This window comes from Biomphalaria glabrata, chromosome 1 (genome assembly GCF_947242115.1).
Source record: "Biomphalaria glabrata chromosome 1, xgBioGlab47.1, whole genome shotgun sequence".
Taxonomy (NCBI): Eukaryota; Metazoa; Mollusca; class Gastropoda; family Planorbidae; genus Biomphalaria; species Biomphalaria glabrata.
The window spans coordinates 87,945,600-87,973,425 of NC_074711.1; the positions used below are offsets into that span (position 1 = coordinate 87,945,600).

Here is a 27,826-nt window from a genome sequence, read left to right on the forward strand (position 1 = left end):
TGCTGGGTTGAAAGTGTCTCGGGTTGGCAGTCATTGTCTCGGGTTGGCCTACTGTTGAAAGACACTGTCTAGTCTTAGTCTACTGCTGGGTTGTAAGACATTGTATCGAGTTGGCAGACATTGTCTCGGGGTGGCCTACTGCTGGGTTGAAAGTGTCTCGGGTTGGCAGTCATTGTCTCGGGTTGGCCTACTGTTGAAAGACACTGTCTAGTCTTAGTCTACTGCTGGGTTGTAAGACATTGTCTCGAGTTGGCAGACATTGTCTCTGGGTGGCCTACTGCTGGGTTGAAAGTGTCTCGGGTTGGCAGTCATTGTCTCGGGTTGGCCTACTGTTGAAAGACACTGTCTAGTCTTAGTCTACTGCTGGGTTGTAAGACATTGTCTCGAGTTGGCAGACATTGTCTCTGGGTGGCCTACTGCTGGGTTGAAAGTGTCTCGGGTTGGCCTACTGCTGGGTTGAAAGTGTCTCGAGTTGGCAGACATTGTCTCGGGTTGGCCTACTGCTGGGTTGAAAGTGTCTCGAGTTGGCAGACATTGTCTCGGGTTGGCCTACTGCTGGGTTGAAAGTGTCTCGGGTTGGCAGACATTGCCTCGGGTGGCCTACTGTTGAAAGACACTGTCTAGTCTTAGTCTACTGCTGGGTTGTAAGACATTGTCTCGAGTTGGCAGACATTGTCTCGGGTTGGCAGACATTGTCTCAGGTTGGCCTACTGCTGGGTTGAAAGTGTCTCGGGTTGGCAGACATTGTCTCGGGTTGGCCTACTGCTGGGTTGAAAGTGTCTCAGGTTGGCAGACATTGTCTCGGGTTGGCCTACTGCTGGGTTGAAAGTGTCTCGGGTTGGCAGACATTGCCTCGGGTGGCCTACTGTTGAAAGACACTGTCTAGTCTTAGTCTACTGCTGGGTTGTAAGACATGTTTTTGGGTTGAGTTTGGACATTGCAAAAGACAAAGAGATCTTGTTGGTTTCAAACACTTGCTCTACACCGTTAATGTCTGAAGTTTCATTGTAGTCATTGTCCAGTTCTTGACCACGTGATAAGGGTCAACGTGATATTCCGTTATGTACAGCAGTGGTTAGGTTTCATTGCTAACATTCGGTGCGAGTAATTGGGCGTCATACAGTCCAGTCGTAAGGATTGTTTATGACATTACTGCTGTTACTATTTCCATTGGCCTACCTATGGACCGGCCTTGCATGGCGATACTGTAATACCTTAACTGTAATTGTGCACTTTAAAGGTGTGCAGCGTTTGACTAGTCTGAAATGATAAAAATGTGTCTGTTAGTGTTGTATAGATTCTAAACACTTGATGGAGGGAAATTCGGGGTGGAGGGGATGTCGGGATGGAAGGGGATGTCGTGGTGGGGGGGGGTGTAAATGTTTGTAAAAGAGGTTTCGCTTGTGTGTTTGTAATTTCAGGTGTGCACTTAAGTTCCTGACTTTATCCAATTCTTAATGGCAATCCAACCTCATCTGAAATGGGAAGGGGGGGGGGGGGGAAGAAGCTGGTAGGTCGTTGTGCTGGCCAGACATCACTCTTGTTAACAGGTGTACTAAAAACTAGCATGATTGAATATCGCCTGCTCAGTTAACACGTAGATATGCAGGTCGTTTCATGGCAACCAAACCTTTTGGTGGAATAAAGCAATGTAGAGAAGTGTGAGATCGAATTGGAAAGTACGCTTAATTCGAATCACGATTGAATTATTTTTTTAAAATTCATTTGTATAGCGCAACTTTCTTTCTTATGCATGCTCATTGGGCTGTAATCCAATATCTTAAGCGAAATTATTGGGAGAGGTACGTGTCTGGGAGGTTTCCGTGCGGCTTTTATGTGATCAATTATCGCTGCTCTTTTTTCAAGGTAGCTCTATTTCACATTTTTATTCCAGAAGAGTTAGAGAGTCTTATAGTTGATGACGTGTTGTTACTTTCAACGATCAAAACAAGGCCATGGCTTCAATATTCCTGGTCCAGGTGTGAATTCGACGGGGGCCGCCTCTGAGTTTGTGTGATAACAAACTCTTTGTAATCTTGTGTTTTTTAAGTCATGTCTTAGATTCACGTTTCTAGATAGAATAGTAAACATGTAAATTGAGTTAATTAGATAAGAAAAGTTTTTTTTTATTATTTCGCTACAACTTTCGGCTGGGAAACCTATATTGTTTCGGGGCTTAAAAATCAGTCTGTTCAGTCAGTCAGTTCAAGCTTCATGTTAAGTCTTTAGAATTCATTGTTCAATTTAGATTATAATGTGTATTATTGATATATAGTGGTTTACATTGCCTTGAATACAGTCACATTAACCTACTATTAAGTATATAAGTCGGTGCCAGACATTAAACATTAAGGAAAGCGACTGTCCAAATTTATAAAGTCAACCCACCTGGGGTTGTCAGCAACCACATCAGAAGTGTCTGGAGGTTTTAGCATACACTTACGGCATCGTACAAGAGAGTTTTTTTTAGAATATCTTCGTTTCCATGACCACGGCATATAAACCACTTCATGTCTCTACACCTGAGCTAGTAGACGCCTACAGAATTTTTTGTTTTCGTTTCTTTTTGCCCACTTTAGTAGCTTTAGAGCATGGAATGGGTTGCCTGAGTCAGACAGGAAAACCAGTGACTTGGCGGAATTTAGGTCATTGGTTAATATTCATGACTAAATGCATGACGCGTACGACGTAATCATCTTTTTTTTTGAAGTAACGTCTGTATTATATAAGATAAGATAAGATTTAGTAAAAATTTAAAAAAAAAATAATAGAGAAACAAAAAAATGCCGTTCCTTATGGTGAGGCCTACCTCCTCGACAAACTATCTCATAATTTACGTCATTGACTTGTTCTCGTTTCGTCTTCAGCAAATAATCAATTTTTTTCTTTTCCGTTTCCATGTCAATCACCTGATGTTGTGTTCCTTTGTTATTGTTGTCCATTAACCGCGTTTTTTGTTCTGTGTTCTTGCGCCACCATTCCTGTGTCAAAGTTATTTTTTCAAGTCCGTATTTCCTGGACGCTAGGGCCTCGGTGCATCTCCGGCACTGGCTGGGGTCAAAGAGAGGCTAATTACGAAAGTCGAGTTACTAACATAGAATGAGAAGATAGATTTCCCTCCCATCGATTTCTGACAGTCGAGGGCTTTCACGAATGAGAGTCTCGCGTGGGGGTGGGGGTGGGAGGCAGGATGTAGAATATAGATACACATTTTTTTTTCCCCTGAAAGAAAATTGTTATGTGTGACGGAACACGTGTGTTTGTTGGGGCAGGGTGTAGGAAGATAGGATCTGTTCTTTTAGAGTCTCAGAGAATGTGTTTGATCCTTACGGAATTAGATTCAATTGTCACTATTTCAAAAATATATATTTAAAAAAAAAAAACGGAATTTTGTTTGTGTTCGGTCCATGTACGAAATGCTACTACATGTGTGTGTATGTGTAACATATCTCTGAATTTTTAACAGCGCGTTAACAGTCGGCGAATAAAACTTGCATTTTTTAGTGAATTGAATTATGAAATCATATGGTTGTGTTAAACAGTGAACAGGGTTTAGTGTTTTACTTTCTTCGAATGGGATTTTGGAATGAACTTTTGACTAAGTTAAGTGTTTTAAACGTTTGCCTGGGACCCAAGTCATCGTTTCGGACACGCTGACTTCAATAGAAGAGCCAACGCTTAAAGTTAATTTGGATATTGAGATTGTTCTTCTTTTATTAAGGATTTTTTGGTTAGTCGATGTGAAGACTTTTTATTGGACTGGACTGGTCAGGAACACGTTTGGAAAGCTTGATAAAAGCACAACATTTTCATATATGGACTAGGTCGTCTTTAAGATGGGCTCGCTTTGGCACACATACTGATGGCAGTCATCTGCCGGCCCCCAGCTGTAGCTGCTGTGTCCAGCTGTGCTGTGTTCTGACTTGTAAAGCCGTGCTTGACTTGACCCAGGGCCCGCGCTAGTTTGAAGGACTGACCCCCCTGTCTTGACGAGATGACTGAGTTCTCTCCAACGGCACAGTTTCCGGTCAGGTGGCTGGAGAATTTCTACAGCTACACGCCGCATTCGTACATCTCGATGTGGGAGTCCAACTGGGTGAGTAATACTTTTGCTGTCTGTCTGCCTGTTCGTTTGTCACTGCGCATTCGCGCGCACATGTAAGTGCGAGTTTATATTCGCTTGTATGTCTATTAATGAATATTTTTGTTCCTATGTATTCACTTGTGTATGTATGCGGGTATTTTCGCTCCTGTTTTTTATGAATGCGGGGACGACATGTTTGTGTTGATCAAGGAATTGTCTAAGTAGATTGAGTTCAAGGGGAGAGAAGGAGGGAGAGGACAGGCAGGGGCACAATGACATGCGTATTGAATGACTATAAATAACATTATGCAAATGTCCCTGTATGTGGATGACATGAACACAAGCCGGAAGTTGATGCGACCAGTTTGTATATAAACAAAGGTTGATATATTGATTACGGGATGTAGAAAGTGCTGACTCTAAGGTCAATGTCACCACTGTCAGGACATAGATATGGTTAGTGTCACCACATCATGACGTCTGTGCTTATTGACATCAGTATGACTCGGTATCTCAGTCTGTTCAATAGAGTATTCAGAAAATAGGATCTCATTAATAGAGTGTAACCAGCAATGAATAAAAAATATGTTAATTATTTGTTCTTGCTTATCATTCTTAGGTCCTCAGTTGAAATGTTGTCCACAAGTATTTGGCTTGTGCTTAGGTTTTCAGTCTTTTGTTTTCCATGTCTGCTTTCACTTGGACATGGCTAAATAGTAAATCCTATCTTGTCAAACAGCAGGTAGAAACAGAAAGTTCTTTGGGTCTTTTCAAACTCTTCAACAATCATACTCTCCAACAATCATACACTCTCCAACAATCATACTCTCCAACAATCATACTCTCCAACAATCATACACTCTCCAACAATCATACTCTCCAACAATCATACACTCTCCAACAATCATATTCTCCAACAATCATACTCTCCAACAATCATACACTCTCAAACAATCATACTCTCCAACAATCATACTCCAACAATCATATTCTCCAACAATCATACTCTTCAACAATCATACTCTCCAACAATCATACTCTCCAACAATCATACTCTCCAACAATCATACTCTCCAACAATCATACTCTCCAACAATCATACTCTTCAACAATCATACTCTCCAACAATCATACTCTCCAACAATCATACTCTCCAACAATCATACTCTCAGTGCGCCTCTAATTCTTGGCTGAGTTGGATGTGCAGCTAAGAATGAACAATCTATTTGTCTTGACTCGCTGTCTCGCTTTTGATGTGTTTTATTCTACTCATTACTTTTAAGTACCTCGAGCCTCTAGTGATACGTCGCGATAAACGATACATCACGACACCTGGTACATCCTGAATCAGCATGACACCATTACACGTGACATATCGCGCCACCTGGCACATCGTGAATTAGCATGACACCATTACACATGACATATCGCGCCACATCATACATCATGACATATCGCACCCCCGTCACACATCATACATCATGACATTTCGCGACACTGGAAAAAATACGTCATGCTATATCAAGGGAGGACAACCATCTTAGGGGAAGGGGGTGCTAATATTTCTGAATAAAGTTTTATATATATATATATATTTAAAAAGTAATTGCACCAAACCGATTTAGTTTCTTGAACGAGAACAACATTCTAACACTATTTTTAAAAATACATAGACTCACTTCTTTCGACAATTTATAGAGCGATTTGTTTTTCTCATCATAACTAATAAATATTACATTACAAAACAAGTTTAAAACAAAGCGTTATAGCCCTTTCAAAACCGATGTTTCGTCAAGACCTAGATCTAGTTCTCTAGACAAATTTAAATTTATCTCAATTTTGTTTTTGTTTTTTTTGAAAAATTATAACGGTCAAACTGGAGTTTTCCCGTGTGTTCGATGAGCTGGTCATTGCGATGTACATCAACAGTTAAATTTCTAGGAAAATCGTTAGAGCCGTTTTTGAGACCAGCGTCCAAGTTCCACCCTCCGCCCACCCTCCATAAAGTTCAATAAGAGGTATTGTAATATAAAAAAATCATCAAAAAGCCTCACTTTTGGTTCCATGTAGAGCTTTTAAAAGTAAAAGCGTTAAGTTTTATTTTATTTAAAGTAGAGAGTAATCGAGAAATAGTTTCCTTCTGTTACACGTGTCCGACACATAGACTGGATGTAACATAGACTAGATGTAACATAGACTAGATGTTACATAGACTGGATGTAACATAGACTGGATGTAACATAGACTAGATGTAACATAGACTAGATGTAACATAGACTAGATGTAACATAGACTGGATGTAACATAGACTGGATGTAACATAGACTAGATGTAACATAGACTGGATGTTACATAGACTGGATGTAACATAGACTGGATGTAACATAGACTAGATGTAACATAGACTGGATGTAACATAGACTGGATGTAACATAGACTGGATGTAACATAGACTGGATGTAACATAGACTAGATGTAACATAGACTAGATGTAACATAGACTAGATGTAACATAGACTGGATGTTACATAGACTGGATGTAACATAGACTAGATGTAACATAGACTAGATGTAACATAGACTGGATGTAACATAGACTAGATGTAACATAGACTGGATGTAACATAGACTAGATGTAACATAGACTGGATGTAACATAGACTGGATGTATAGACTGGATGTAACATAGACTGGATGTAACATAGACTGGATGTAACATAGACTAGATGTAACATAGACTGGATGTAACATAGACTGGATGTAACATAGACTAGATGTAACATTGACTAGATGTAACATTGACTAGATGTAACATAGACTAGATGTAACATAGACTAGATGTAACATCTTACAGGGAAATGACGGTAAACAACTCCACGCCCCTCTTCTCTATTCATTTTTTTTCTCTTGTGTAGACCTGCTCTACCTGCCTGCTATGTAAGGGGAGAGAATAACAGGTTTAAATAATTAAATCTAGTTTAAAAATAGATTCAATTACTAACTAAATATTAGCATAATGCGAGGTATTTTCTCCACAAAAAAAGATTTTTTTTCCGCTCCCCCCCCCCAGTCCAACTTTTCCCCTATCAGTAGTGTGTGCTTACTATTAGAAAGTCGTTGAGATTGAGGGTCGACAACACGGGGCTTCTAATTTTAGCTTTGTGTTGCAAAACATTTCCTTAATATGACGTGACCTTCATGCCCTGGTGCTTACTCCTGGTTGGAGAGCTGCGCTGCACACCACGTCAGATTTAACGGTGAGTGATTCGGCAGCAGAACATTGTCGTTGAATCCTTGGGATATTTTTGGTTCCAGTGGTAAGATATTGATGGTGACAATGAGAACTGAACTTGGCTCACATCACGCGGCTAGTATTGGCATAGGATTAGACATGGCCTTTTTGTTGTTGTTGTTTTTGCGCTTTCTTCGTATTTCACTTGTTTAGATCGTGTGGATATATGTGGCTATGTGTGTGGGTGTGACTAGGTTTTAACTTTCTCGTCTATCCGGAGTCAGATTTAAACTTTGTTCATTGTTTCTTGTCTTGTTCTCATGAAACGTAAGAGTGAGGTTGAAAAATTAAATGTGTCGTGAAATAAATGGAGTTATCTCCTCTGTTCACTGCCTTGACCAATTTTATAACATTAACTTTATTACACTTAATGTCATTCTGTGACAGAGGTTAGAATACCCACAAAACGGCAGACGCTTTCAATACCCAACCCTTCCGCGACCCCCATAAACACACAAACACATACTCAGTAATAGAACAATCCATAATTTCGATGGTCTTAGGCGACCCCTGGCAAACTGTCAATCGACCCCCATGGGGGTCGCGACCCACAGGTTGAGAACCCCGGTTGTATGATGACATGGTATTCCATGGACATTAGAAACACATGCTGGTAGTTGTTGAGGCTTACTCTAACTATTAATCTTCATCAAACTCAGAATTAGAATCATTGTGACGACAGCGCATACCACTTGACCAGGACACTATCTCATAGTTCCAAAAGATGTAACTAATTATGAGACAGATGCCAAGCATATGTTGCTTGCTTGAAGCCTCTAAAGTCAGTCACTGTATGATTCGGATAATGTGAATATAACCGAGCTATGCTTGCATAATATAAATTTAAAAATTTAGTGATATATGCACATGAAAAATTACTTACCCCAACAAAAATACAAATAATATCAAAATAATAATAAAATATACCTTTGAGTTCAGTCCTAATAAACAAGTTTGGTTCTTGCAAAACTCGCTAGACGGGTTAATTCTTTGCCATCTACACGAAGAGCTTGTCGATTTTTGTTCTTTTTCTATCTATTACGTAAACAAAGTCTTCCAGCAGCTAATGTGCAGTCCTTTTTTTGCTAGCATAGTAGATGTTTCGTATACGACTATAGTCAGTGCATTGCCTATTACAACTCTTTCAGTCCTTGCCACCTATAGGGCAGATGATGTAAAGGGCATCTGTTTCTGTGGCCCAGGGTTAACGAGGGTGTCATGTGACCAACTGCCTTTACTTTAGCCCAACTAATGTCAGGTACCTATTTAGAGCTGAATTGACTCAGAGGTGCCCAAAGATCCTGAAATTTAAAAATCCCAGTCTTTACCAGGACTCGAACCCGGGACCTCGGTTCGGAAGCCAAGCGCTTTGCCGCTAAGCCACCGCCGCCTCCCGTTTTATTAGTCTACAAGTTTTAAAATGTTAAGGGCATGACATCATCTGTAGTTTTCTGCCTACAATACACCCCAGTGGACTGGAGTTCAAACCTCACCTCTCAGTTAAAAAAATGCCGGAAGTAATCCAATGATTCAGTCGTGGTCCAAGATTGAATTACTATTATCGACGACTGTTTGCTGATTTCCTGATTTGCTCATTATGTTCTCTCTCTCTCTCTCTCTCTCTCTCGCTCTCTCTCTCTCTCTCTCACTCACTCACTCACTCACACACATACACACTTTTTCACTCCCTCCTCAGACCACACACCCACGCTTCCGAAAGTCTCTAGAGAACAACAAAACCCGCACGCCAAAAACCCTCCCACAAACAATCCTGACTTTAATCCGTGTTTCAAAATAAATAGGTCAATGCTACTAATTATACATTTCCAGTCAGAACGTGACTTCTTGTTTGAACCAGCCAGTTATTGATATGGCACGTGACTAATGCAAGCCAATGACAGAGAAAAGGATTAAAATTCTTATAGTTAGCTTATATGATTGACTTAAATGTCAATGTAAAAGCATTCTATATCCTTATCCCTGCTCTTCATTATCCCAATAAAGAGATGCAATAATATTACCGGAACAATTAATATTGAGTTGAAAGTATCTTCCTCAATGCACAAGCTAGCTGATCTGATTGTATTCAGGTTTTAAGCCTTACGAAACTTAATTGCTGCTTTCAGTCAGCTACAAATACATTGACATGTGAGTGACATCGATCATTTCAGTGTGTGTGTCGCGCCTTGCAGGAGGGAGGGGGGGGGGCACACAAAGAAACAACCTGTTGGAAACGTGAAAGAGGAGGGAGGGGGAGAAAGTTAGATAGAGGGGGGGGATGCAAGGTCGCTAGCGTTTATCCTTGGTAACAAAGACAAGGGTATCGATTTCATTAATAAACATTTTTATTGAAAATAAATATGTATAATTTCTTCATGTACGTGTGTGTGTGCGCGCGTGAGAAAATGAGAAGAAGGCAAGAGAGAGAGAGAGAGAAGGTAAGAGAGAGAGAGAGAGAGAAGGCAAGAGAGAGAGAGAAGGCAAGAGAGAGAGAGAGAGAGAGAAGGCAAGAGAGAGAGAGAGAGAAGGCAAGAGAGAGAGAGAAGGCAAGAGAGAGAGAGAGAGAGAAGGCAAGAGAGAGAGAGAGAGAGAAGGCAAGAGAGAGAATGCAAGAGAGAGAGAAGGTAAGAGAGAGAGAAGGCAAGAGAGAGAGAGAAGGCAAGAGAGAAAGAGAGAGAGAAGGCAAGAGAAAGAGAGAGAAGGCAAGAGAGAGAGAGAGAGAGAGAAGGCAAGAGAGAGAGAGAAGGCAAGAGAGAGAGAGAGAGAAGGCAAGACTGAGAGAGAGAGAAGGTAAGAGAGAGAGAGAGAGAGAAGGCAAGAAGAGAGAGAGATAGAGAAGGTAAGAGAGAGAGAGAGAGAGAGAAGGCAAGAGAGAGAGAGAGAGAAGGCAAGAAAGAGAGAGAATAGGCAAGAGAGATAGAGAGAGGGAAGGCAAGAGAGAGAGAGATGGCAAGAGAGAGAGAGAGAAGGCAAGAAAGAGAGAGAGAGAGAAGGTAAGAGAGAGAGAGAGAGAGAGAAGGCAAGAAAGAGAGAGAGAGAAGGTAAGAGAGAGAGAGAGAATGCAAGAAAGAGAAAGAGAGAAGGTAAGAGAGAGAGAGAGAAGGCAAGAGAGAGAGAGAGAAGGCAAGAAAGAGAGAGAATAGGCAAGAGAGATAGAGAGAGTGAAGGCAAGAGAGAGAGAGATGGCAAGAGAGAGAGAGAGAGAAGGCAAGAAAGAGAGAGAGAGAGAAGGCAAGAAAGAGAGAGAGAGAGAAGGTAAGAGAGAGAGAGAGAGAAGGCAAGAAAGAGAGAGAGAGAAAAGGTAAGAGAGAGAGAAGGCAAGAAAGAGAAAGAGAAAAGGTAAGAGAGAGAGAGAGAAGGCAAGAGAGAGAGAGAGAGAAGGCAAGAAAGAGAGAGAATAGGCAAGAGAGATAGAGAGAGTGAAGGCAAGAGAGAGAGAGATGGCAAGAGAGAGAGAGAGAGAAGGCAAGAAAGAGAGAGAGAGAAGGCAAGAAAGAGAGAGAGAGAGAAGGTAAGAGAGAGAGAGAGAGAAGGCAAGAAAGAGAGAGAGAGAAAAGGTAAGAGAGAGAGAAGGCAAGAAAGAGAAAGAGAGAAGGTAAGAGAGAGAGAGAGAGAAGGCAAGAGAGAGAGAGAGAGAGAGAGAAGGCAAGAAAGAGAGAGAATAGGCAAGAGAGATAGAGAGAGTGAAGGCAAGAGAGAGAGAGAGAGAAGGCAAGTGAGAGAGAGAGAAGGCAAGAGAGAGAGAGAAGGCAAGAGAGAGAGAGAGAAGGCAAGAGAGAGAGAGAAGGTAAGAGAGAGAGAGAGAGAGAAAAGGTAAGAGAGAGAGAGAAGGCAAGAGAGAGAGAGAGAAGGCAAGAGAGAGAGAGAAGGCAAGAGAGAGAGAGAGAGAAGGCAAGAGAGAGAGAAGGCAAGAGAGAGAGAGAAGGCAACAGAGAGAGAGAAGGCAAGAGAGAGAGAGAGAAGGCAAGAGAGAGAGAGAGAGAGAAGGCAAGAGAGAGAGAGAGAGAGAGGGCAAGTGAGAGAGAGAGAGAAGGCAAGACTGAGAGAGAAAGAAGGCAAGAAGAGAGAGAGAGAAGGTAAGAGAGAGAGAAGGCAAGAGAGAAAGAGAGAGAAGGTAAGAGAGAGAGAAGGCAAGAGAGAAAGAGAGAGAGAAGGCAAGACTGAGAGAGAGAAGGCAAGAGAAAGAGAGAGAAGGCAAGAGAGAGAGAGAGAGAGAAGGCAAGAGAGAGAGAGAAGGCAAGAGAGAGAGAGAGAGAAGGCAATACTGAGAGAGAGAATGCAAGAGAGAGAGAAAGAGAAGACAAGAAGAGAGAGAGAGAGAGAAGGTAAGAGAGAGAGAGAGAGAGAAGGCAAGAAAGAGAGAGAATAGGCAAGAGAGATAGAGAGAAGGCAAGAGAGAGAGAGAGAGATGGCAAGAGAGAGAGAGAGAAGGCAAGAAAGAGAGAGAGAGAAGGTAAGAGAGAGAGAGAGAGAAGGCAAGAAAGAGAGAGAGAGAAGGTAAGAGAGAGAGAGAGAAGGCAAGAAAGAGAGAGAGAGAGAGAAGGCAAGAAAGAGAGAGAGAGAAAAGGTAAGAGAGAGAGAGAGAGAGAGAAGGCAAGAAAGAGAAAGAGAGAAGGTAAGAGAGAGAGAGAGAAGGCAAGAAAGAGAGAGAATAGGCAAGAGAGAGAGAGAAGGCAAGAAAGAGAGAGAGAAGGCAAGTGAGAGAGAGAGAAGGTAAGAGAGAGAGAGAGAAGGCAAGAGAGAGAGAGAGAGAGAAGGTAAGAGAGAGAGAGAGAAAAGGTAAGAGAGAGAGAGAAGGCAAGAGAGAGAGAAGGCAATAGAGAGAGAGAGAGAAGGCAAGAGAGAGAGAGAGAAGGCAAGAGAGAGAGAGAAGGCAAGAGAGAGAGAGAAGGCAAGAGAGAGAGAAGGCAAGAGAGAGAGAGAGAGAGAGAAGGCAAGAGAGAGAGAGAGAGAGAAGGCAAGAGAGAGAGAGAGAAGGCAAGAGAGAGAGAGAGGGCAAGTGAGAGAGAGAGAAGGCAAGAGAGAGAGAGAGAGAGAGAGAAGGCAAGAAAGAGAGAGAGAGAGAAGGTAAGAGAGAGAGGGGGGAGCACATGTGAACGAAAGAAAACGAGATAAAGACAACGCTGGAGAGACAATAAAGAGAACGAAATAAAGAGAGAGAGAACAAAATAAAGAGAACGTAAAAGAACGAAATAAAGACGAAGTGAAAAGAAAAGAGTAAAAGGACAAAAGGAGTGAATGAAAGAGAGTTAAAGAATTCTAAAATCAATGAAAGGTGTTCTTATTATAGACTAGCTTTTTTTTTCCTTTGTAGGTTATCTTTTCATTTATCTCATATTGAACTCCCCCCCCCCCTTTTTTTCCACCATTTTGTAACGCTTGACCGACTTTGAGACTTTTAAGTGCTATTGTGAACAAGTTTTCCTTTTAAGAGAAAAACTGTAGGTATGTCAAAGTGTTAGTCTAGATCTAGATCAGTGCTGTCCAAACTAAGTCTAGATCTAGATCAGTGCTGCCCAAACTAAGTCTAGATCTAGATCAGTGCTGCCCAAACTAAGTCTAGATCTAGATCAGTGCTGCCCAAACTAAGTCTAGATCTAGATCAGTGCTGCCCATACTAAGTCTAGATCTAGATCAGTGCTGCCCATACTAAGTCTAGATCTAGATCAGTGCTGCCCAAACAAAGGTGCTGGCCATATCCATTCCGTGACGTAGTGCCGTCCAGCCCTTCGAAACTTCTGCTTTATCAAGCCGCATGGTCTCCTGTGGATACGTCCTGTCAACAATGGATACGTCCTGTCAACAATGGATACGTCCTGTCAACAATGGATACGTCCTGTCAACAATGGATACGTCCTGTCAACAATGGATGGATACGTCCTGTCAACAATGGATGCGTCCTGACAACAATGGATACGTCCTGACAACAACATACGTCCTTTCAACAATGGATACGTCCTGCCAACAATGGATACGTCCTGTCAACAATGGATACGTCCTGTCAACAATGGATACGTCCTGTGTTTGTTGAGGTGATGCGGCTCTCGACTGGTACGGTCCCTAAGCAGACAACAAATTGAGTACCACTGACTTGAGTTTTCACTCTCCTTTTTGTCTTTAAATCGTTGGAACAGCTGTGACTGACCGACACCTTTCGTTGGCCATAGCTTAGTGTCGCCCGTGTGGTAGATCTGACCTGTACTCGTACAGTTGAATGACATGCTGCTAGTAACTGTGGACGCTCCCTCCCCTTCTCTCTTCTTACTTATTCTCCCTTAACTCGGTCATGGCCTGGTTATTTGCTGTCCTACTAAATACTAAATGTCAAATGGCAAGACAAAATACCAGATACAGAAGTCCTTCGAAGAGCGTGTCTGCAAAGCATCCACACAATCCTGATGCAGTCCCAGCTGCGATGGGCAGGTCACGTCTACAGAATGGAAGACCACCGCATCCCAAAACGACTCTTGTATGGCCAACTAAGCGAAGGAAAGCGCTCGCAAGGTGGGCAAAGAAAGCGCTTCAGGGACACCCTCAAAGCTTCTCTGAAGGCGTTCAGCATAGACCCTGGCACCTGGGAGACAGAGGCACACGACAGAGCATCATGGCGTCACGCTGTGAAAACTGGCGCACAGGTTGCTGAGGAAAAAAGAACAACGCAGGCAGAAGAAAAACGCCAGAAAAGAAAAGCAAGACAAACGACACTAGCTCCAGCTGGAATAACCTGCCCAGTGTGCAGCCGAACATTCCGGGCTCACATAGGTCTCACCAGCCACATGAGGAGGCATAAAACCCCAGTGCAAAGCCCTCAGCCCCCCTGGATGACAAAGTGGTCATCATCGAAACACGATGGACGAACTATATATATTTGCTGTCCTAGAGACTTGCACAGATTTCTGAACAGTAGGCTTCTTCCATCCTTCTTCTTTGCACTGCATCTGATCAGCTTCTGACTCACTGCATTATGTCATAACGCATTTGATAATTGCTGGTCAGGATAACAAACAGCTGGTATAGAGATGGAATTAATTATATCTCTTGAACAAGTCTCCCACTTGATGCCAACATGCAGCCCAGTGCGTGGGGGGGGGGGATTCCGGCTGTTTGGTTTTCATTAGGGAAACACATGCCTTGCAAACATATCGTTTGTAATGTCAACAGTGCGATGATTATGAAGTTACAAAGTTGAAATGTTTACTATTTGATTTCGAGGACAGCTGGTTTAAATCATTTTTTTTTTAAAGCATCGGCAACTTGTTATAAAAAGTATGAAATGCCAATCTGGCCATTTTTTTAAAAATATATATCTTTTGTTTTTCAATCCATTGTATTAACATTTGTAAACGTTTTCCCTTTCCCTACCTCTGTAAAAAAAAATGTTTGGAAAATGTTTGACATGTTTCGGATGTCCCTTCAGAGTTGAAGATAGCTTACTTCCTAGTCCAAACCTCCCGCAGGACGACGGGGGATGGGAGTGGGCAGGTTTGAACCCTCGACCATCGATAAATCTGAACGACAGTCCAGCACGCAAACCGCACGACCAGGCAGCCTGTGTTCTTAAGTTATTATTGTCCATATTTGTAATAACTTTTTTCCAACTTGTCGGCGGTTTTCCTTTTTTTTAGCGACACTCTCTGATTGGATCTCACCATTGGGGCCTCCACGGTGTATTTCTACCTCATAGTATTCTAAATGGAAGAGTAATGTGCCACGTCTGCAAGTAGTTCCGGTGATTGTTGTGGTCCGGACTGTAACACTCCGCACACAGGCTACGCCTGCAATCATCCTACAAATACATGCCATGATGTTTAAATATCATTGACGTACCTCTATGGTTGTAACTTGACCAAATGTCAATACATGAACGTTCCAAGGACCAGACATTGGCTGTTGTTTTTTTTTAAAAGAACATATGTGCTGCGATTTAGGTTTAATTATACATGTCTGGGTGTAGCTGGACAGATAGTGCGCACATCTGTTGGATGTTTTGTTATTGAGAGATATGTATTAGGACCAGCATCTAAACCTTTTTTTTTTATTGATACATGTTTGATGTGACTGTGGGTTCAATAGATCCAATCAGATCACTGGATGTTACACGTACGTTCAAACGTGGGTGTATATCATGTCTAGGGAAATTTGCAAATCCATTGTTGATGCTTTGGCGCAGTGATGCCCAACCTAATTCGACACTCGTGTCGCGGGCCACATGACCACAAATGTACAGAACAAAAACGAAATTGACCTGAAACAATTTTATTAGAAACACTTGGACACAGTAATTAGATTAATTAATGGGATATTAGTTCATTTATTTGCGCGTCGGAAACTGGCATAATTTCTCTACTTAAAATGTAAGCAACAATGTAGATAGCTTTACCAACGGCTCATTTTCTTGTCTCTTGTTGTTAAATATTCGCTTCGATCCTTCGGGCGTAGTTTAATCTTTATAATCCGTTTATATGTTGTTTTGCTTTATAGCAGCCACACTTTACAAAACAAATAATGTCGGTTTATTATCATGTTCCTCATAAAAAGTAAAGATCCGTTCATATTTCCTGGTAGATTCTAAATTCGGAGTCCACTTTTAGTTTCTTCGGCTCTACCATTTCATAAGCACGCACATTTTAAATGTCATGGTATCAATTCCATCAGAGAAGAAGTCAGGGCCCTATAACGTAGGTAAAAATAATTTTTTCAAACTTTTTTTTTTGGGGGGGGGGGGGCGGGGGGAGGAGGTTTTTTTTTCTACAGTTTGTACCTACGTTTCGGCGGGCCGGATGAAACCACGTCCGGCCCGCGGGCCGGATTTTGGGCATCCCTTTTTTAGTGTTAAGTAAAGAAGGCTACTAGATCTAGTTGATTATCTTTGTTTCTGTTTAATATTTCTGTAGTGTGTCCTCTTTTAAACCTTTGATGGTAGAACAAAAGAATAGAAATGTCATTCTATTAAGTATGCGTCCAGTTCCAAGTGGATTCAACCGGATTTAAGGAAATAAAAAAACATCTTGAACGCAGCTAACCTTTTTTTTTTTTAATTCTTAATAATGTCACCTTTTTTTTTTTCCCCTAAAAATAATTTCAACCTTGTTCTGGCCCAGTTTCTAGGTCACATACACGGTCCATCATTCCTTTCGCTGGTAGACCGGATGTCAGCTTTAAATATTGATTTTTTTTCCCCCTTTCGTTGATGTTTTAAAACAAAATAAAAACAATGAAATAAACGAATCAGTGGTTCCAGAACTTGGTACTTAGACACAGGATGTGACGTTAAAGTGTTGGATTCTAATGGCGGAGTTTCAACTGTATCTGAACACCTTATCTGAACGTTGTGTGAAGTGTGTCGTTTGTGTGTAAGGTGTGTCTGTGTGAAGTGTGTGTCGTTTTGTGTGAAATATGTGTCTGTGAAGTGTGTATGTTTGGATGCAAAGTGTGTTGATGTTTGTAAAGTTTGTCTGTGAAGTGTGTCTTTCTTTAAGTGTGTCTTTGAGTGCTACGTGTGTCTCTGTGTATGAAATGCTATGACGTATGTCCATGTGCGTGAACGGTGTCCTTGTATGTAAAGTTGTTTGTTGCGCTGTGTTTATTTAAACGTGACGTTTTAGTTCATGCTAGGCAATGGTGTGAAGAGACTTAGTTTTCATCAGGACTTGTTTCGGAGTCTTCTAGAGCCTGGGACGGCGTTACAGAGACCCCCCACCCAACCCCAAATCGCAGTCTTCTAGAGCCTGGGACGGCGTTACAGAGACCCCCCACCCCCACCCCAAATCGCAGTCTTCTAGAGCCTGGGACGGCGTTACAGAGACCCCCCACCCCCACCCCAAATCGCTATAAAGGTCATAGCAGGCGTCAAGTTGCCCTCACTGGCATGGAAGAAAGACACCTGGTACCCAAAGGTTCTGTAAGAGACAATGAAGAACTCTCACACAGGGACAAACGTCTGATACCAAACAAAAAAAAACTTGCCGGAGCCAGGTGCAGATGGCTGAAAGAAAATCTAAATAGACCTCGACGGGCAGCGGCTTTTCTCTGCATCAGATGTGCTTAAATATGCCTGCCTCAGCTGGGTCTCTGTAGCCTCGTGAAATGCTGCACTCATCTGCACTCCTCTGGCCCAATGACCATGTCTTAATAGTCACGTTTCAGAAAAATATTGACTTCAGTTTAAGAACCGCTGTTTGCATGATATTTTCCAGCTTAGTTGAGTTTCATTGTATAAAAATACAGCCCAGTGATCTTTATCGAGTGTAACTTCCGTATTTCTGTAACAATGTTACGTTCGGAAGCCGGAATACTGCTAACGAAAATAGATTAAAATTAACGCCTCTTTCACACGGCACTCAACGTTTCATTCAGAGCTGGTCACACGAATGTAACATTTACGTTGTGTTTGTAGCCGTAGATGCCTGGTCACATGCGCTCTGGGCTGTCGTTCGATGGATGGTCCTTGGTTTGAAATCAGCCCTCCGCCATCCCCCACAGCCATCCCCCACAATCCTTCGTAAATGTTTGGGCTTGGGTGTAGTAATCTTCAAAATCTGATGGAACATACGAAACATCTTTTAAAAAAAGCGGGGGGAACAAAAAGCACTGTGTTCTTTATAACCAGCAACTTCTCTTTTGAAACGGCTGTAGCGAGTGCCCTAAACAAAACAAAAAAGTAAATGTTTTAAATTTTTTTCTTGAATTGAACAAGAGACATCACTGCCTGACAAGAGACGTCACTGTGTGGTAATCTGACAAGAGACATCACTGTGTGTTAGCCTGACAAGAGACATCACTGTGTGTTAGCCTGACACAGACATCACTGTGTGTTAGCCTGACACAGACGTCACTGTGTGTTAGCCTGACAAGAGACATCACTGTGTGTTAGCCTGACAAGAGACATCACTGTGTGTTAGCCTGACACAGACATCACTGTGTGTTAGCCTGACACAGACATAACTGTGTGTTAGCCTGACAAGAGACATCACTGTGTGTTAGCCTGACACAGACGTCACTGTGTGTTAGCCTGACACAGACGTCACTGTGTGTTAGCCTGACAAGAGACATCACTGTGTGTTAGCCTGACACAGACATCACTGTGTGTTAGCCTGACACAGACATCACTGTGTGTTAGCCTGACACAGACGTCACTGTGTGTTAGCCTGACACAGACGTCACTGTGTGTTAGCCTGACACAGACGTCACTGTGTGTTAGCCTGACAAGAGACATCACTGTGTTTTAGCCTGACACAGACATCACTGTGTGTTAGCCTGACACAGACATCACTCTGTGCTAGCCTGACAAGAGACGTCACTGTGTGTTAGCCTGACAAGAGACATCACTGTGTGTTAGCTTGACAGAGACATCACTGTGTGCTAGCCTAACAGAGACATCACTGCGTGTTAGCCTGACAAGAGACATCACTGTGTGTTAGCCTGACAAGAGACATCACTGTGTGTTAGCCTGACAAGAGACATCACTGTGTGTTAGCCTGACACAGACATCACTGTGTGTTAGCCTGACACAGACATCACTGTGTGTTAGCCTGACACAGACATCACTGTGTGTTAGCCTGACACAGACGTCACTGTGTGTTAGCCTGACAAGAGACATCACTGTGTGTTAGCCTGACACAGACGTCACTGTGTGTTAGCCTGACAAGAGACATCACTGTGTGTTAGCCTGACACAGACATCACTGTGTGTTAGCCTGACACAGACATCACTGTGTGCTAGCCTGACAGAGACATCACTGTGTGTTAGCCTGACACAGATATCACTGTGTGTTAGCCTGACAAGAGACATCACTGTGTGTTAGCTTGACAGAGACATCACTGTGTGCTAGCCTGACAGAGACATCACTGCGTGTTAGCCTGACAGAATCATCACTGTGTGCTAGCCTGACAGAGACATCACTGCGTGTTAGCCTGACAAGAGACGACATCACTGTGTGTTAGCCTGACAGAGGCATCACTGTGTGCTAGCCTGACAGAGACATCACTGCGTGTTAGCTTGACAGAGACATCACTGCGTGTTAGCCTAACAGAAACATCACTGTGTGCTAGCCTGACAGAGACATCACTGCGTGTTAGCTTGACAGAGACATCACTGCGTGTTAGCCTGACAGAGACATCACTGCGTGTTAGCTTGACAGAGACATCACTGCGTGTTAGCCTGACAGAGACATCACCGTGTGCTAGCCTGACACAGACATCACCGTGTGCTAGCCTGACAGAGACATCACCGTGTGCTAGCCTGACAGAGACATCACCGTGTGCTCATTAAACTAACTTATAGCCTGCGTCCAAAAACAACGTTAGTTTCTCCCGGCATTCCTTTGCCATGTCACTGGCCGCATTTCTTCAATAGGTTTGCCAGTAAATCTTCAATTCACACGCGTGCTAAGAACTCATTTGGAAATCTGTAGTCCATGCATTATTGCAACAATTTATTATTGAAGTATGGTCGGGCTCTCCAAAAACGTTTAGATGCTGTCATTCTCTCGGAGGAGGTCTAGCTAAAGGTAAATTGTACAATGTCGTCAAACCAATTTATAAAATGTTAACACGGTCGTACGTAGATGCCCGCTAAGACATGCTGCCCTAAAAACGTACTTATCGTGCTGTTAGATCAGCGGTTCTCAACCTTTTAAGCTCGGCGACCCCTTTTTACAATCCCCTACTCTGGCGCGACTCCCCTCCCCCCAAACACACACATACAGAAATAGAAGAGTAGACAATAACAATCCATATTTTCGATGGTCTAAGGCGACCCCTGGCAAATTGTCAATCGACCCCCAAGGGGGTCGCGACCTACAGGCTGGGAACCCCTGTATTAGATCCAGCTTTGCAGAGGAAAATGTTTAGGCTGTTAGTTATGAAGGAAGAGCTTCCATACGGGGTATTGCATGTTTTTTTTTTTAACTGTGAATAGACCTTGTTTTTAATGATTTAACTGTATAGAATGTAGCCCTTGTTATATAAAGGGAGAGTGATCCTTAAAGGATTACGGGCACGACATGGCCTAAATTGTGCCGATGTGCCTAAACTCAAAACTCAAACTGATTGCATGGTATTTACTTGAGTTTGGGGTTATGTCAACAGAAATTGGAACATCGTCTTACAGTCTAAAAACTTTTTAATTAGGAAGAAACAGATGAGTGAAAATTAAGAGGTGCTCATTATTCACGTGAATTGCCCAGTGGTTCTCCAGTGACCGCCTTCAGCACCTTAGTCAAACAGTCTTCGGCCACCTCCACCCCGCTAATCATGTTGACATACGTCATTATCTTAGATTGAGAGCAGCTCTAAGCCGGCCCTCAATTTGCCAAGTTATTTTTAACATAAAATCTTATTGACTTGTCAATATTTGTTGGTTTTTTTTTTGTCCCAAGGACACGACCAATGACTGTAGTTAAATGATCACATTGTCGTCAGCTTCAGACGTTGACAGTTTGTAGTTAGAATATACTTTTGATCTACTTAAGGTTGACTATTGATTTTCTTTCTGTTGTTTTAAGAAATTAGCAACATTAATTAATTGAAGTTTTTTTTTTTGAAACTTCTAATTCTGTTTACGTTTAATTTTTTTCTTCTAGTGAATGTGATTGTAAATGAAATATGCCTGGTTCTGTGCTATGTATTGTCGTCTGGAATTGTCTAGATCAGAACAGCCTAAGGCCGATTTGACCGATTGCTCAAATTGGGACTCGCGTCTGGCAGGGGCCCCGAAATTTTCATTAAGCATATCACTATCAGTCATGCTCTTGTCACAGGCTTCTAAAGATATGGGACTTAAAAGGTTAAAATATTTAGTGTATCGTACGATAGACGTAAATTAAATCATCCACCTGGCGCCTATTGTGTTTGAGTTGCTTCCTATGCATGGTTGTTCATATAATGGTATAACCAATTGTATTGTAAACAATTTAAAAAATAATAATTTAGGGTCCTCGCAAGCATCCATTAAATTGGGACCCGCAATTCGTAAATCCGGCCCTGGTCTAGATGGCCCCCGGTACGAACCCTGCCCCCCGCCATCCTCCGCGGTAATTCTGGAGGCTTGGGTTAGGGTGGTGATAATAATCTTCGATTCTATTATCCGAAACATGTCAAACTGAACAATTTAAAAATGTTTGATTCACTCAGAGTCAGCAAATGGTTCTTGTTGCGTGACCAAGTATATTCGGTGAGAATGAATCTTTTGATTGATTCATTATTGAGTCATTGTGATGCACTACATACACGGAGAAATAATTCTACAGCATTTGATTGGCTGGAAGCGTCAATAGCTGGACATATCTAATTGGCCTAACAATGTCACTGACTGATTAGAATCACTGACTTCTCGTAGTCGGACCAAATACTGATTATTACCAGTATTTAAAAAAAAAAAAAAACTCTAAATCTTGAACAGAATTTCTTGTTATGTAAAATGGGCCCATTTTTTAAATTTAAAATTAGCTCGCTCTTAAATCTTTACTACACCCTTCCTTAGTTCGCTAGTGTTGTTAAAGACACACCACTAAACTGATGGTAGATCTTCATTACAGATAGTTTTACCAATTGTTCTACAATTACTATTACTAATTTAATGACATGACTGATCCAAAGTAATTGATACAACTTTAATCTCTAGATCAGTTTTTTTTTTCCAAACTTTTTTTTTACCGGAACACTTCCCACAGACTGAGTATTTAGCGGAACACTTTGCTCATTTTCTTGAGGGCTTCCTAGTCCAATGCTCCACTAGTTCGAGGAACACCTATTCATGCCCCGCGGAATACAGTTTGGAAAACGCTGCTCTAGATGATTAAATCTTCAGAACACCCTTTTTCAAATGTATGCGGGATACAAAGGGACCAGGCCTGATAAACATTTTAATGCCATTTTTTTTATCACAATTAATTTCGTCTCGTATTTAATTCTTCTGGTGTTTTAGAAAAAAAAATTCTTTGATTATTTTTGTTTAAAGACTTGTACAACAGTTGCCCTCCCCAGCAGTTACTGGAAGAAAATTGTCAGGGCCCATAATTTGAAAATTTACTTTTTGAATGTACGAGTACAAGCGTGCTAGTCTCCCTTTTCCCACCCCCCTCCGAAGACAATGCATTTTTAATAATGCCCTTTACTTGTCTTGTACTTCTTGTAGAGTGGACTAATTCATTGGATTCGTTGAACGAGAGGAAAATTTACTAATTAGAAATATGGACACAAATTAAGAAATGAAATGTTAAAAAAAATGTTTCAGTGACCGCAGAGAATCTGGACATTAAAAATTCAAATGCTAAATTTTATTTCAGTGGTAAAAATAATTTCATTATTAACAACAAAAATATTTTTTTTAAATACTTTTAAAAAAATAATTAATAAATAGTACCTCATTTATAAAACTTATTGAGCGAATGTTTTGTTCTTTACAATAGTTGAATGTTTGAATTTAAAAAAATTGAACATTTTGTTTTACCCCTCTCCATCCCCCCCCCCTTTCTTCTAGAAAACGTCCTGGTAAGTGAATGTATAGATGTGCTAGATTGTATAATTTTCTAATGATAGGCCTTTAGATCTAGACCTAGAAGGCGGTGCGCAAAACATTCCTGAACATTAATTTATTAAACTCTTCAATGAATAGAGGCTACATGCGGAAACACCAGAAGACAAACTTTTATAGTCTGTTCAAGATCTACATTCTCTAGTTCTCTAGCCAAATTCAAATTAATTTCTTTTTGTATATTGAAAATGTTTAACGGTCAAACTGGAATTTTCCCATTGTGGTCAACGAGCTAGTAAACCTTTTCTCAAAAATATATATATCAAGTGTCAAATTTCTAGGATAAACGTTAGATCCGTTTTCGAGAACCAGGTTCCACTCCGAATGTGTGAATTGAATGGGATGGGAGGGGTCATTGCAGAAGAGGCTCAACAAATTATTAGTGGACATTTAATTTTGTACAAAGTGTTCTGTATGTTTGGTGCACGACTAACAAGCTTCGTATCTTAAGCTTCAGTATTTTGTTTTGTTTTGCCGGGTCTTTTAATCTGAACTTTAAAATTATATACACATACATAATTATATTTATAACTTGGAGTGATGTCAGTAAGGTCATTAACACCTCATCGCCCCCGCATTTCCTCGGTTCAGTAAGAACTTGCCAATAAAATCCTCAAAACTATATCCGTGTTTAGTTGAGGGGGGGGAGGGGCATTTATTGAAACAACTTTGTTGAGTAGGAGCGGGGTCTCGTCTGCTAAAAACATAAACATGATAGAATTTCGAGGTTGTTGTTTTTTTTAGCAGACGATGAAACATGTTTTATACATTGTTTGTCATATGTAAGTACTATCTGTAATGGCGGACTAATCCTGTGGTTTGCGCTGAGATTGTTTTCTCGATGGTCTCGGCTTCGATCTCTACCCGCCGCCACCCCATGCAGTCCTGCGGGAGGTTTGGACTATAAATGTAATAATCTTCTTTAAATTGCTTTGACTTTTCTTCATCAGTTGTCTGCTTTATAAAAAAAAAATGGTTCTTAGGTATTGACACTGACCACATTTCACCTTAGTTTCGAAAAAAAAAATGAAACTCTAGCAGTCTTCTATCAGCTGAAGAACACCTGGGATCCAGGCAAATAAGCACCGCAACCCTGATCAATCTCTCCAACGCTTAAATTGAGCCAATACAGTTCTTTGGAACAGAGACCTGGAGAACCACCATCGCCACCATGGAAAAAAACAACAACAGCTGTTCATCGACACCTGCCTCAGAAAGATTTTTATGATTCGCTTGCCAAACAAAATTACTGATGAGGAACTGTGGCAAAGAACAAAGCAGCAGCCCATTGAGGAAGATAGTCTTGACAGATGCTTGCGATGGATGGGTCACACCCTTCGCAGGCCTGCATCCAACATCACAAGACGTCACCTGAAACTCCCAAGGAGAGAGGAAGAAAGGAAAACCCAGAAAAACATGACGCCGAAATTTGGAAACGGATACCAAGCAAGACGTAAGGAGGGTTGGGGAGACTTGAGCCGAGACTCCTGGACCAAGTTGATTGGTGGCCTATGACTCAGACGGGATCGCAGAGAGAGAGAGAGGGAGAGAGAATCATGCTACCGCTTCCAACAAAGAAAATATCTAACAATAACACTACTGCTAAAGGGACGTCACTTTGGTTATTACAAACAATTATTGATGTTCTAGCTATTACGAAACTTGAAATATAAATATATATGACATGTGTCGCTATGAATCCGATTTCATCCAAAGACATTATTAAATATTTCCCATTTTTTAAAAAATCTATTTCAACATCCCTACTTTACAATGCGCGATTCACGGAGTAATCATCTCGAATACACTTCATGACCTAACCCTAACCTTCGTAAACAGCCTTCTAGAAAGTACTCAAACAAAACAAAAAAAATAAAAATAAATTCGATAACTGAAATGTCAACCATACAGAAAAACAAAATCTGCAAGACATCGATCGAACAGACATTCTGACAGACATGCTAATTCATCTCACGAGCAAATATGCAAATGAACGTCATTGACCTTGAAATCTTGCCTTGTCACTTATCCCGCCCCCCCCCTCAAAAAATAATCTTACACGAAACGTTTAATCGGTTACCATGGAAACCAATGTCATTTATTGTGTAAGAAATACCACTCCCACACGTAGGTCTATGTAGTAGGGGGAAATTCCCTTTGAATCAGTGATTGATTGGTGGTATTGATTAATGCCTGCGCGGTGTGCCCTTTTTACCCCATAGTGCTCTAGATATAAATACAAAAATATGTTTATGGTGAAACAAGTGGACCTTGTTTCGCGTCACCTCCCCCCCCCCCCTTTCGTTTTCCCCTCGCTGTCCTCTTGTCCCTTTCTGCGCGCTTAAGTCTATAACACCTTGAAAACACAGCTTCCGTGTTATCCACTGGCGTACATGACATCATGCCTTCACGTTGACCTGATATCAATCGGCAGGGTCAAATACGGCCGTCACAGCCCCATCCCCGCCCCGCCCCCCCCTTTTCCCTAATCCCTTAAGAAAACAAAAAAAATAAAGCTCCATGTTCTTACTTACCCGATCTCTCGATCAAGAACCGGCTCCGAGCCAATCAAGCTGTTAAAAAGAAGGCCTTGACCTGATTGCGAGACTGCCCCACTTGTAAAAGTACATGACACATTTTGCGGTATCTGTGTTGCGTTGATATTCCAATACAATCTGGACCGAATCCATTCTCTCTTATTCGTCATACAGCTATAGCGAGGCCATTTCTCACAGTTGTGTCCCCTGGCTTTCTAAGAATATCTTTCGAAACTACGAAAAAACGTATGTACTTTAAGCTTGTAAAATTATGTGGCTTCTTAAATGTGTAACAAGGACATATTCGATTCCTTGTTCATATTAAAATGAATGTTGCAGTATTCTAAATATACACTCATTCGGCTTAGTTATAAGACGATACGTTAGACAAAGCTGCTTGAAAGTGGCGTTCGTACCACTTGTGGGCTACCACAGTACCGTATACTTACCCTTTGGTGGGGGGGATCTTCTTATCTTATATAATTCAGACGTTGCTTCAAAAAAGAAGATGATTACGTCCTACGCGTCATGCATCTAGTCATGCGTGTTAACCAATGACTTAAATTCTGCCAAGTCACTGGTTTTCCTGGCTAGCTCAGGGATATCTCCCTCCCCCCCCCCCCCAAGTCATCTGTCCACTACGTTGTACCTCAAAGTGGACTATGGCTAGATGCAGCTCGTCCGCGTGGATTGTGGTTCTGGAAATGGTCAAGAAGCCTGAATCCCTGAAACGTCTGAGATTGAGCTTCCTATTAAAAGAGCTCTTCAGAGAGAGAGAGCTCAAGGAAGAGCCTATCTATTATTGCAAAGATTATCTTATCTTATAAAATACAGACGTTACTTGAAAAACAGAAGATGATAACGTCCTACCCGTGTTTCTAGGTCAATCTGGTCATGCATGGTATTCAATGACTTCAATTCTGGTTTTCATGCCTGATTCAGGCAACCCATTACATGCTCTAATAGAATTAGGGAAGAAAGAGCCTCCTTGGTCGACGGGGCTTTGTCTCAACATTTAAATGGAGGGCTGCCTGGTCGTGCGGTTTGCGCGCTTGACTGTCGTTCGGATTTATCGACGGTCGAGGGTTCAAACCCTGCCCGCTCCCATCCCCCGTCGTCCTGCGGGAGGTTTGGACTAGGAAGTAAACTATCTTCAACTCTGAAGGAACATCCGAAACATGTAAAACATTTTACAAACAAATGGACTCTCAATGTGGATCTTGTTATCCAAATATTATTGTATTATAGAATCAGTTAATATTTGTTCTCTGATTATGCCAGCATCTTGAGTCATTATAGAAAAACAAAATTCATTGTGTTATATAAATGTTCTGGAGGCGCGGTGGCTGAGCGGTAAAGCGCCTGACTTCCGAACCGGGGTCCGGGGTTCGAATCCTGGTGAAGAATTGGATTTTTAATTTCGGGATCTTCGGGTGCCTCTGAGTCCACCCAGCTCTAATGGGTACCTGACATTAGTTGGTGAAAAGTAAAGGCAGTCGGTCGTTGTGCTGGCCACATGACACCCTTGTTAATCGTAGGCCACTGAAACAGATGACCTTTACATCATCTGCCCTATAGACCACAAGGTCTGAAAGGGGAACTTTATTTTTTTATATAAATGTTCTGATATTCTCTGGCACTGCCAGGGTCGAGGGTCGTTAGAAGGCAACAAACTTCATCCGAGTCATCTTGCAGTGTCCACCACGTTGTCCTCTAACGGTGTCCATCTCTTTGTCCTCTTGCAGTGTCCATCTCTTTGTCCTCTTGCAGTGTCCATCTCTTTGTCCTCTTGCAGTGTCCACCAGACTCCGTGTACAAGTATTATTACGTAATAAAACAAGTTTTATTGTTTTGTAAAATGTTTGACATGTTTCGGGTGTTCCTTCAGATTCTAAGATAATTACATCTTAGCTTAAATCTCCCGCATTACGACGGGCAGCATTCGAACCCTGGACCCTAGAGACCACCAAAAGACAGTCTAGAATGCATACCACACGACCAGGCAGCCATTGTGACTATTGGCATTGAAATGTAGACCTGGGCCACTTAGGCTTGAAATGTCTTTGAAATTTGGGAATGCATCTTTTGTTGGTTGACTTGTTCAGCAAGTTTTTTTGTTGTTTTTTTTTTTTTGTGAAAAAAGTTTTTTAAAAACATATCAAAGCAAGCTAGACTAGACTGAGATTTGAAACTTTTGGATCACTCTGGTCATAAAACTAGGTGGCCATGACCTTTTTAAAGTAATGTTATAGAGATAGTTCAATAATGGGTCGGTTTTGTTGTTGTTGTTGTTGTTGTTTTTTGAAGTGCAGACTCAGACTCTGTGGAAGAAACGTTTTGGAGAAATGTCAGATGCCTGGATCGTTGTTGCTTTTTTGG

At 41.6% G+C, this 27,826-nt stretch overlaps 1 protein-coding gene across 1 annotated transcript in view; it reads left to right on the forward strand.

Annotated features, from left to right (window-relative positions):
- The first annotated feature begins 3,115 nt into the window (after positions 1-3,115).
- LOC106065024 (nuclear hormone receptor HR96-like) overlaps positions 3,116-27,826 on the forward strand; it is a 64,577-nt gene continuing 39,866 nt past the window's right edge. The window contains exon 1 of the mRNA XM_013223763.2: positions 3,116-4,096. Coding sequence (XP_013079217.1) covers positions 3,995-4,096 — 102 coding nt within the window. The 5' untranslated portion in view covers positions 3,116-3,994. The remainder of the gene's footprint in view (positions 4,097-27,826) is intronic.